The 12,042-nt window shown below is 42.4% G+C and overlaps 1 protein-coding gene across 1 annotated transcript; it reads left to right on the forward strand.

The window, feature by feature from the left end:
• Positions 1-9,245: 9,245 nt before the first annotated feature.
• On the forward strand, positions 9,246-10,907 carry LOC131255577 (UDP-glycosyltransferase 90A1-like). Its single transcript, XM_058256325.1, has one exon. The coding sequence runs from the start codon at positions 9,263-9,265 to the stop codon at positions 10,625-10,627; it is 1,365 nt and encodes a 454-aa protein (XP_058112308.1). The 5' UTR covers positions 9,246-9,262; the 3' UTR covers positions 10,628-10,907.
• The last annotated feature ends 1,135 nt before the right edge of the window (positions 10,908-12,042 follow it).

A 12,042-nucleotide genomic window follows, 5' to 3' on the forward strand; every position in this document is an offset into this window, starting at 1 on the left:
TGCCGTCCATCTATTTTAACGGATCATATTACGGTATGAGACCAAAAATGAGGTATATCCCAATATGAAATGCACCACATTATAGGAAACAGTGTTGAATGAGCGTCGACCATTAAAAAACATTTTGGGGCCATAAAAGTTTTGGATCAAGCTGATTTTTGTTTTTTACCTTCATCTAGGCCCGTATGACCTAATCAACCTATTAGATGTCAAATAAATAGTATAGTGGGACTTAAGAGGATTTTAGTGATGGATATCCAATCACTATTGTTTTCATGTGGTGTGGTCCACATGAGATTTATTTTTGGGATAAAGCTATAAAATGATCTGTAAAAATGTATGAACAGAAAGGATGAAACACATACATCATGGTGGGGCCCATAGAGAACCGACCAGCATCCATAGTTGCTCATAAAAGACACGTAGATGATAAGGTAGAGAAGGAATACCGTACTTTGGTGGAGCCATCTTTCCACCATACTTGTTGTGATGATGTGACCAATCAAAGTACGACATATAGGAGTATCCATCCTATTTTGCACTAGTCGAGGGATTTCAAATCCATTGGGTGTTTGTCACTGTAAAGTAACCTAGGTTTTCAAATCCCCTTTAAAATAGGGTTTAAAATGCAAGTTTACATCAAAAATCCTTCCAAAAGTTGCATGCATGTGCATCACTGGGCTAATGCTCTATTGGGCATAGGGCCCACTAATGATATTTCAAAATAATTAGTTTATCAATTGCATCATTATAATTACTTTAATATGATGATCAGCATCGTCCAAACATTTTTCATGTAAATCAACAGTTAAAAATCACTGGTTGGTCACTTGAACATGATCTTGTGCTTGTGGCCCATGCAAGACTTGAAATTTCATCTTCAGGAAAACATATATTTTAGCAGGCTTATTACAACAATTGTGTCGAACATTACATACGTTCACTAATTAAAAATATTAAAATTAATTTAGTAATTAAATTCAAACCCCACTAAATATACCATACATAGTTACTTTTGGATTAAAGTTGATTCCCAATTCATGGTGCCAAACACAATAAGAGGTTTTCAAATCCAGGGGTTCGGATGCAAGGAGTTCCAAATCCATGCCCCTAAACAGGCCCCAAGCATTACCTCTTTTGCCTACTCAAATTGCAGGGCCCGCAAAAATCATTGGTTAGTCACTCGGGCATGATCTTGTGCTTGTGGCCCATCCAAGACTTGAAACTTCATCATTTTTAGGAAAAACATATAAAAGGGTCCTTACTCTTGCTCGAGTGGTAGATCTAAGGAGTTTTAACACCGGTCAAGGGTTCCAGTACCCATAGGTGGTGAAATTCCACTAAGGCGTGAGTGTGTGGGGGCGTAGGTGGTGAAATTACCCATAGGTGATGTATCTGTACATCCAAGCCATCAATCCCTTTTCTCAGATTATTTTAAGGCATCATCACAAAAATGAGGTAAAGCCATCAATCCCTTTTCTCAGGTTATTTTAAGGCATGAGCACAAAAATGAGGCAGATCCAATGCTCAAGTGGACCACACCAAATAATAAGCTTGGTTGCGTTAAAATGCCAGTTGCATTAAATGCAAGAGTCCTCTGTGGTGTGGTCCATTTGACTGTTCGATCTACTTCATTTTTGTTTTGATGCCTTAAAATAATCTGATAAAAGGGATAGATGGCTTGGATGTACAGATACATAACGGTGGACCCACCCACAGAACTGACCGTTTGGAGCTAGGGACGGGCGGAGGTAGTACGTAATCCATGTCCCCTGCTCGATTCGCTGTATGCAACTTACAGAAACTCTCGGGAAGCGGATTGGTTGGTGTACCACGCACCACTGATGTGGATGGTGTGTTTACGTCACCAAGTTCTGTGGGTCCCATCATGAGGTATTCATTATATCAAAACCGTCTTGGGCGCTTCACAAGCTACTCGTAAGGCTTGAGCCAAAAAATAAGACATTAAAAAATCAAGTGGACCACACTTTAAAAAGCAACAAGGGATTGAATGCCTGCCATTGAAACTCCTTTTGGTGGCCACATAAATTTTGGATTAATACGATATTTGTTTTTCTCTTCATCTAAGTTTGTGTGACCTTATGAATAGTTTGGATGGAAAGTAAACATTATATTGAAGCCCACAAATATTTTATAGGTTAGAATCATTATCCCATTGTTCTTTGTGGTGTGGTCCACCTGAGCCTTGGCAATTAGTTATTTTAGGAATAAAGATATAGAATGATCTCTCCAAATGGATGAACTATAAAGATATGATAAACACATCATTGTTGGGCAATGTAATTTTGATCTCCTTTGAGCCGTTTGTACAACTCCAAGATCCGTTAGCGGGTCATCGCTTGTCTTCCCACCACGCGTAACCACACCAGCTAGATCGGTAGTGTGTGGTACACCAGCCAATCGGCTTCCAAAGTTTCATTCAATGCCCTCTTCTTCGTGCAGTGTGGCCCACCTAAGTTTGATTTTCCTGGTTTTATATTCTTGTAGTGGACGCCGATTGCATCCTACCCCCGCCCCGACGGTAATCCGTCTATGCAGGGATCCGTGGGACCCACCATGATATAAGTGTTTTATCCACGCGGTTTATCATTTTTCTCATATCATTTTAAGATATGAGACAAAAAAATGAGATAGATAAAGGGCTTAAGGGACCACAAAGTAGGAATTTAACGTTCACCGTTAAAAACTTCTCAGGAGCTGGAGAAGTTTCAGATCAAGCTGATATTTGTGTTTTCAAATCATCACCATTAGCAATGCAGCTTCCTTTAGTGTGGTCAAATGGAGATGTGTACCTACTTTATTTTAAAGATAATATATTAAAATGATATAAGAAAAGCGATGAACGTAGTGAATAAAACACTTACATCATGATGGGCCCCACAGAGCCCTGCTGCCCGGACAGGGTAGGACGCAATCCGCCTGCACTTGTAGTATGGTTGTCTTGCACACCATACTGATAGGAGTACATTTGTCGCGGGTTTCTCTGGGCCCCACGATAGAACTACTGGTGGGCCCGGCACATGCAAGTTGCGTCCGTCTCAATCCATTGCTCCACGGGGCATTTTACCTAGCGTCCATAAATGCTCATAAACGACACGAAGATGATACGGTAGAGCAGGAACACCGAACTTTACTCGAGCTATCTTTCCACCGTACACGTGGCAAGGTCATATGGCCTAACCATGGTGTATGTGTTATATCTACGCAGTCCATCCATTTTTTCAAATTAATTTAGGGCACGAGACAGACTTCTGTTTTTTTTTTTCGTTTTGTTTTGTTTTTTCTAGGTTAGCTTGTTAGTACACACCCATGTCAATACACACACTCCATGTTAGCCACCCCTCCACCGTCTGCCAGTTGAGGTATGGATTTGGGTGTATGAGACAGACTTAAAGCACAAGTGGTCTATAAAATAGAAACAGTGGTGATTAAACGCCTACCATTGAAATCTTCTTAAGAGCGATGGAAGTTTTGGCTCAAGCTGACATTTGTGTTTTCCCTTTATCCAGAACTACGTGACTGACGGAAAATAAACATTACGGTAGGCCCTAGGAGGTCTTCAATGGTAGGCATCATTATCATGATTGTTTCTTGTGGTGTGGTCCACTTAAGTATTAGATTTACTTCAGTTTTGGTCTCATATGCTGAAAATGATATGAAAAAATGGATGAGTGGCATAGATAAAATCCATACGTCACAGTGGACCCCACAAAGCCCCTGCATGGACCCATCTCAGTCCAAGCTGGTCAGCACGCAATCTGCTTCCCTATAAGACCACGTGCTTACACGTTGAATAACGTGGTTGAAGGTTGCTTATCTTTCTTTTCTTTCTTATTATTATTATTATTATTATTTTTAATGCCGTGCATTCGGAGGACGCGTCTTGGATGGATCCCCGCATTTGCGGAGGTCGGTGGATTCCTGACTGTGGGGCCACCTTGATGTATGTGACTTACATCCATGTTGTCCATAATCTCAGATAGTTCACAAAGAAGTTTTCAACGGTCGATTAACACTGTTTCATATGGTGTGGTCCACCTGAGACTTGGATATGTTTCATGTTTTGTGAAATGTCCAAAACTGAGCCTTCAAAACTGATGGACGGCATGGATGGAAGGAAAATACATCAAGGTCGTCCCACGGTAATCCGCGTTTGCAGGGGATAGATCAGATGGATAGGATTATCCAATTGGTCTTTTCCATGAGAAAATTACCACTGTAAACGTTACCTTTTATCCAGCGTCTTTTATGAAGTCAAAAACTTATCTTCCCAACTTAGACTTACACGTACGGATAGAGCATTTTAGGACGAAAATACCTCGGCTTTTCAAAGAGCATTGCACGTACGTACAGGGGTATTTTCGTCCTCAATTGCTCTGTCCGTACATACAAGGTGTAAGTTGGGAAGGTAAGTTTTTTACTGTTAATAAAAGACGCTGGATAAAAGGTGGCATTTACATTGATAATTTTCTCATTTTCCACCGGAAAGCCTCCCGCAGGAAGTTCCTGCACAAGGATGCTAGGTGGGGCCCATAGAGATGTTTGTTATAAATCCACTCCGTTCATCTGTTTTATGAGATCATTTTAGGGTGCACGATAAAAATTATAAGATGTATCCTACACCTAAATGAGCCACACAAGAGGCAACAATGGTCATTCAGTGAGCACCGTTGAAACATTCTTATGGCCATAAAACTTTTGTATCATGGTATATTTTTCGGTTTTTCACTTCATCCCATTGGTAATGACCTTATAAACGGTTTGGATAGTATATAAACATCAAGATGGAGCCCATATTAAATGGTCATATAGCGATCACCGTTTAAAAGTTTTCACCATGTGGTGTGGTCCACCTGAGGATTAAATCTATTTCATTTTTTGTGTAGTTTTCTAAAATGATCTGAAAAAATGGATGAGTGGCGCAGATAAAGTCATACATCACGGTGGGCCTCAAAAAGCCCCTGCATGGACCCATTTTCGTCCGAGCTGGTCAGCGCGGAATCCGCTTCCCTAACGTGGCTGAAGGTTGCTTTTTCTTTATTTTCTCTCTTATTATTTTATTATTTTTTAATGTCGTGCGCTTGGAGTACGCGGCTTGGATGATCCCGCATCCACTGAGGTCGGTGGATTCCTGACTGTGGGCCCACCTTGATTTATGTGACTTACATCCACGTCGTCCATCCATTTTACAGCTGACTTTAGGGCATGATCCAAAAAATGAAGCAGGTTTAATCTCAGGTGGTCCACAAAGAAGTTTTTAACGGTCAATTAACACTGTTTCGTGTGGTGTGGTCGACCTTGTATATGGATCTGCTTCACGTTTTGTACCATGCCAAAAAGTGAGCCGTCAAAACTGATAGGCAGCATGGATGTAAGGCGCATACATCAGGGTGGCCCCAAAGGGATCTGCGTTTGGAAGGGATAAATTGGATGAATAGGATCATTCAATTGGTCTGATTATAGGAACCATTTTCCATCAACAATATAATCCACGACGATGGATGGTCCCGATTCGGACACGCACATTACTTAAGTGCGTTTGATGGCAACGTGGACACACACATTACTGAGGTGGATGACGTTGCGTCGCTCGATAGGACGCGGAGTAGCTAATGGCAGGTTGAGCGCGAGACTCGCTAAAGTGACATCATCAAGTTATGTGGGCCCACCATGATGAATATTTTATATCCACACCGTTCATACATTTTAAGAGATCATTTTAGGGCATGATACAAAGAATGAGGCAGATCAAAGGCTGGGGTGGACCCCACCACAGAAAACAGCGGAAAGAGTGACACCCACTGTTGAAACTTTCCGAAGGTCCACCATGATGTTTATTTGAGATCCAACCTGTTCATGTGTTAAAGCAGACATTAAAGAAGGGAAAACGCAAATATCAGCTTGATCGAAAACTTATGTGGCCCTTGGAACTTTTTAATGGTGGGCGTCACTCTCCCCACCGTTTTGTAGGGTGGGGTCCACTCGAGCTTTGGATTATGTCCTAATACGATCTCTCCAATTGGAAGGACGGTGTGGATACAAAACATACATCATGGTGGGGCCCACATAAGTTGGTGACGTCACTTCAGTGGCCGGTCTCGCTACGTTGTATGTATCTAATCCGCTTCCGGCTCGATGCGCTGTATGCAGCTTACGCGAAACTCTCGGGAACCGGATTGGCTGGTGTACCGCACACCAATGACGTGGCTGGTGTCTGCACGTCACTAAGTTCTGTGGGTCTCATGTATTCATTATATCCAAACTTTCTGTCCGCTTCACAAGCTATCCGTAAGGCTTGAACCGAAAAATAAGACATTAAAAAAAAAATCAAGTGTACCATACTTTAAAATGCAACGGGGGATTGAATGCCTGCGTTTGAAACTCCTTTTGGTGGCCACAGATACTTTGGATTAATATGATATTTGTTTTTCTCTTCATTTAAGGCTATGTGACCTCATGAATAGTTTGGATAGAAAGTAAACGTTATGTTGAAGCCCATGAATGTTTAACAGTGAGAATCATTATCCCATTAATTGTTCTTTGTGGTGTGGTCCACTTGAGCCTTAGAAATTACTTATTTTAGGAATCAAGATATTGAATGATCTCTCCAAATGGATGAACTATATAAATATGATAAACACATCATTGTTGGGCACACGTAACACTGCTCTCCTTTGAGCCATTCGTACAACTCGAAGATCCGTTAGCAGGTCATCGCTTGTCTTCCCACGGCGTGCACCCACACCAGATAAATCGGTGGTGTGTGGTACACTAGCCAATCCATTTCTAAAGTTTCATTCAATGCCCTCTTTTTCGGTGTGGCCTACCTAAGTTTGATTTTCCAAGTACGCGGATTGCGTCCTACCTCGCCTGGACGGTAATCCATCCTGCAGGGATCTGCGAGACCCACCATGATATAAGTGTTTTATCCATGCTGTTTATCATTTTCTCCTATCATTTTAACGTATGAGATAAAAAATGAGACAAGTAAGGGCTCAAGTGGACCACAAAATAGGGATTGAACGTTCATTATTAAAAACTTCGACATAAAAGTCTACATGACCTTATGCATAGGTTGTACCATAAATAAATAAATAAATAAATAAATAAATAAATAACATAACAGTAGCTCTTAGAAAGGTTTCAATGGTGGGTGTTATTATCAATGCGGCTTCCTTTAGTGTGGTCCATTGAAGATGTGGACTTGCTTTATTTTTAGGGTAATACCTTAAAATGATATGAGAAAAGCGATGAACGATGTGAGTAAAACACTTACATAGCCATGGGCGCCACTGAGCCCTGCCCGGATAGGGTAGGACGCAATCCACGTCCTCTTATAGTCTTGCATGCCAAACTGAGATAGGTGCATATCTGTCGTGTTTTTATCTGTGGGCCCGACGATAGAACTTCTGGTGGGCGCGGCACATGCAAGTTGCGTCCCTGTCAATCCATTACTCCACGGGGCATTTTACCCAGCGTCCATAGATGCTCATAAGCGGCACGAAGATGATACGGACACCGAACTTTGGTTGAGCTATCATTCCACCGTACACGTGGCAAGGCCGTATGGCCCAACCATGATGTATGTGTCATCTTTACCCAGTCCATCCTTTTTGCAAATTAATTTAGGACATGGGCATGAGAATGGGATAGACTTAAAGCACAAGTGGACTGTAAAGAAGAAACAGTGGTGATTAAACGCCTACCATTGAAATCTTCTTAATACCGACGGAAGTTTTGGCTCAAGCTGACATTTGTGTTTTCCCTTTATCAAGAACTACGTGACCTTATATACAAGTTGGACGGAAAATAAACATTACGGTAGGCCCTAGGAAGTTTTCAACGGTAGGCATCATTATCATGGTTGTTTCTGGTGGTGTGGTCCACTTAAGTATTAAATTTACTTCATTTTTGGTCCCATATGCTTAAAATGATATGGAAAAATGGATGAATGGCGCAGATAAAATCCACGTCACGGTGGGCCCCACAAAGCCCCTGCATGGACCTATTTCAGTCCAAGCTGGTCAGCACGCCAGACCACGTGTTTGCACGTTGAATAACGTGGTTGAAGTTTGCTTTTTCTTTCTTTTCTTTCTTTTTCTTTTTCTTTTTATTCTTTTAATGCCGTGCGTTCGGAGGAGGCGGCTTAGATGGATCCCCGCATTTACCGAGGTTCGGTGGATTCCTGACTGTAGGGCCCACCTTGATGTACGTGACTTACATCCATGTCGTCCATCCGTTTTGCAGCTCACTTTAGGGCATGATTCAAAAAATGAAGCAGGTCCAATCTCAGATAGTCCACAAAGAAGTTTTCAACGGTCAATTAACACTGTTTCATATGGTGTGGTCCAAATGAGATTGGATATGCTTAATGTTTTTTAACATGCCCAAAAATGATCCTTCAAAACTGATGGACGGAATGGATGGAAGGAAAATACATCAGGGTGGCCCCGCAGGGATCCGCGTTTGCAGGGGATAGATCAGATGGATAGGATCATCCAATTGGTCTGATTATAGGAACCGTTTCCCATCAACCAGGACGCGGATTTCCTGGAAAGCCTTTCGCAGGAAGTTCCTGCGCAAGGATGCTAGGTGGGGCCCATAGATATGTTTGTTATAAATCCACTCCGTTCATCTGTTTTATTAGATCATTTTAGTATCACGATAAAAAATTAAGATGTATCCTACACCTAAATGAGCCACACAAGAGGCAACAATGGTCATTCAGTGAGCACCGTTGAAACATTCTTATGGCCATAAAACTTTTGTATCAGGCTATATTTTTCGGTTTTTCACTTCATCCCATTGGTAATGACCTTATAAACGGTTTGGATAGTATATAAACATCAAGATGGAGTCCAGGAAGGTTTCAACGGTAGGAATTTCTTTCCCAAAATTTCCCTCTCGTGTGACCCATTTGATTTTTGTATCCACTTCGTTTTTCCTCCCACGTCCTAAAATGATCTTCCAAAACGGATGGACGGAAGGGATTTATCACATACATTTCAGTGGGCCTCACCCATCATCCTTTCGCAGCAACTTCCACATAAAGGCTTTGGCGGGAAATCCGCATCCCATCAACCAATATGATTGACGCAGATGAATGGTCCAGATTCAGACACCCACCTTACTAATGTGTGGTGGAGAGCGAGCTCTAGGATATTCCAGTTCCGGCGGCTCAACCAAGTAGTATAAGAGGAGATACAGCTGTTTAACTTAAATCTGCAGAAGGAGAAAGGAAATGGCCGAAATAGTTCTCTTCCCTTTCATGTCCAAAGGCCACATGATCCCTATCATCCACCTGGCCCACCTCCTTATCAATCGTGGCCTACCCATCACAATCTTCACCACACCTTCAAACTCTCCTTTCATCCGTCAATCTCTCAAGAACAACGTCTCCAAAGCTACCATCATCGATCTCCCCTTCCCAAAACACGTCCCCAATCTCCCTTCCGGAGTCGAAAGCACCGACCAACTTCCATCCATGTCCCTCTTCCTCCCATTCATCAACGCCGTCAAACTCCTCCGGCCCCACTTCGAACAAGCGCTTGAGAGCCTGCCACGTGTCAGTTTCATAATCTCCGATGGCTTCCTTGGGTGGACTCAAATATCTGCTTCGAGATTAGGCATTCCATGGATTTTATTCTATGGAATGAACTTCTTCGCCATGACTATTTCACGAGTCGTTTTACGAGACCAGCCCCATGCAGGCCACGACAATGACGAGCCTTTCTCTATCCAATGCTTCCCTTGGATCAAGCTCACAAGGAACGATCTCAGCCCTCCATTCAACGACCCTGAACCTAGCGGTCCGTTGTGGGATTTCATTGTTGAAACAGGCCAACATGCATCGCATAGCAGTGGAATGATCGTAAATAGCTTCTATGAGCTAGAGCCTGTTTATGTGGATTACTGGAAGAAAGTCTTCGATACTCGGATTTGGTGTGTGGGGCCGCTTTGTTTATCAGTTCCCAGAGCTGAAACTCTCTCAAACACCAAATGGCTACAATGGTTAAATAAAAAGCTAGCCATGCAACGTCCGGTTTTGTACGTAGCATTTGGTACGCAAGCTGAGGTCTTGAATGAACAATTGCAGGAGATTGCGATTGGTTTGGATCGGTCGGAGGTGGACTTTCTTTGGGTGGTGCGATCGAAGGAAGCTGAATTGGGAGACGGGTTCGAGGAGAGGGTGGCGGAGAGAGGGTTGGTGGTTAGGGAGTGGGTTGAGCAAGTGGCTGTACTGGAACACGAAAGCGTTCGAGGGTTCATGAGTCATTGCGGTTGGAATTCGGTGTTGGAGAGCATCGGTGCATCGGTTCCGATCTTGGCGTGGCCTATGATGGCTGAGCAGCACCTGAATGCAAAGCTGGTGGAGGAGCTGGGGATTGGTTTGAGGATCGAAGCGAGAAACGGCAAAGGGTGTAATGGATTAGTGAGTTCAGATGATGTGGAGAAGATGGTGAGGGAGTTGATGGGAGGAGAAAAGGGGTGTGAAGCAGGTAAGAAGATGCAGGAAGTAGGACAAGCTGGTAGACGGGCCATGGAAGAAAGTGGGACCTCGTGGCGTTCTCTGGACCTGCTTCTAGAAGAGTTGAAATTAGCCTAGCTTACGACATGCATTGAAAGCTTTTAATAATAACCATGCGTTCTAACTAGCAGGCTACCAACATGGGTTTAGGTTTGCCAGCCACGCATGCAGCATCTATACACACGCATCTTCACACAGTTGAAAATTTCGTAGATATGTGAGGCATCTAAGCCGTGAATGTGGTGGATCCTTTTGTGAAGATACCAAATGTCAAAAATCTAGTTTATCAATGGATTAGATGGGACACAGTTGTAAGAAAGCAATGAATGCTATGAAAGTGAATGTTGTTGAACTTCAACTCTCACGTAGATGCGATTCATGCAAAGTCATGCGGTGCACTGCAATGATAGTAAATAGGTAGTTGGTTATGCACCCTTTAAAACACAGGCAATATATATATATATATATATATATATATATATATATATATATATATATATATATTTGGTCGATACGTCCGAACTAGAGCTGGGCATCGGACCGAGTCTAATCGGATTTGGTCCAACTCGATCAGGTTCGAAATTTGTAAGTCTTGACCCGAACCTGATCAGATTTGGGACCGGATCTGAGTCATTTAACTCGAACAGATCCTAACCATTGCTGGCCTGAATCGATCCGACTTCGACTCGGTCAAGAAAACCGAGTCGGATCGGATTGAGTAACGTTTGGATAAAAAACTGATGGATGGTGTGGATAAACCAAAAAAAGCTCAAAATGGGCCCCACATAATTAACTCAGTAGGATAAAACAAACGCTTAGCTTCTTGAAGAAGCTTTACATCAGATAGCTTCCTGAAGAAGCTTTACGTCACAGAGGCTTTTTGGAGAAGTTACGTAACTCCAAAGTATATTGTTCGATGTTCTGTGGGGCCCAACATGATGTATGTGTGTCATCCATGCTGTCCATCTATTTTTATATATCATTTTACGATAGGAGAAAAAAAATGAACTATATCTCAATCTTAAGCGGACCACATTACAGGAAATAGTGTTGAATAAATTTTGACCATTAAAAACTTTTTAGGGGCAATAAAAGTTTTGGATCAAGCTTATATTTATTTTTTCCCTTCATCTGGGTCTTTATGACCAAATCAACCGATTGGATTTCAAATAAACAGTACAGTGGGCCTTCGGAAGATTTTAATGGTGAATATCCATTCATTATTGTTTTGTTGTGGTGTGGCCCACGTAAGATTTATATCCTTATACTTTTTTTTATCAAGCCCTAACATGATCTGTAAAAATGGATGAACGGAATGGATGAAACACATACATCATGGTGGGGCCCACAGAGCACCGACCATCAGCCACGGGCGAGTGTACTGTGTACCGTGTACTTGCTCTGTAGCTAGCACCAGCTAGCCTACCTAGCTGATCTAGGTACGTATTGTGCGAAACGAGCACTGACGTGCCTCGAGCTCCGAGTTGTACGAA

Source organism: Magnolia sinica, chromosome 9 (genome assembly GCF_029962835.1).
Source record: "Magnolia sinica isolate HGM2019 chromosome 9, MsV1, whole genome shotgun sequence".
Lineage (NCBI taxonomy): Eukaryota > Viridiplantae > Streptophyta > Magnoliopsida > Magnoliales > Magnoliaceae > Magnolia > Magnolia sinica.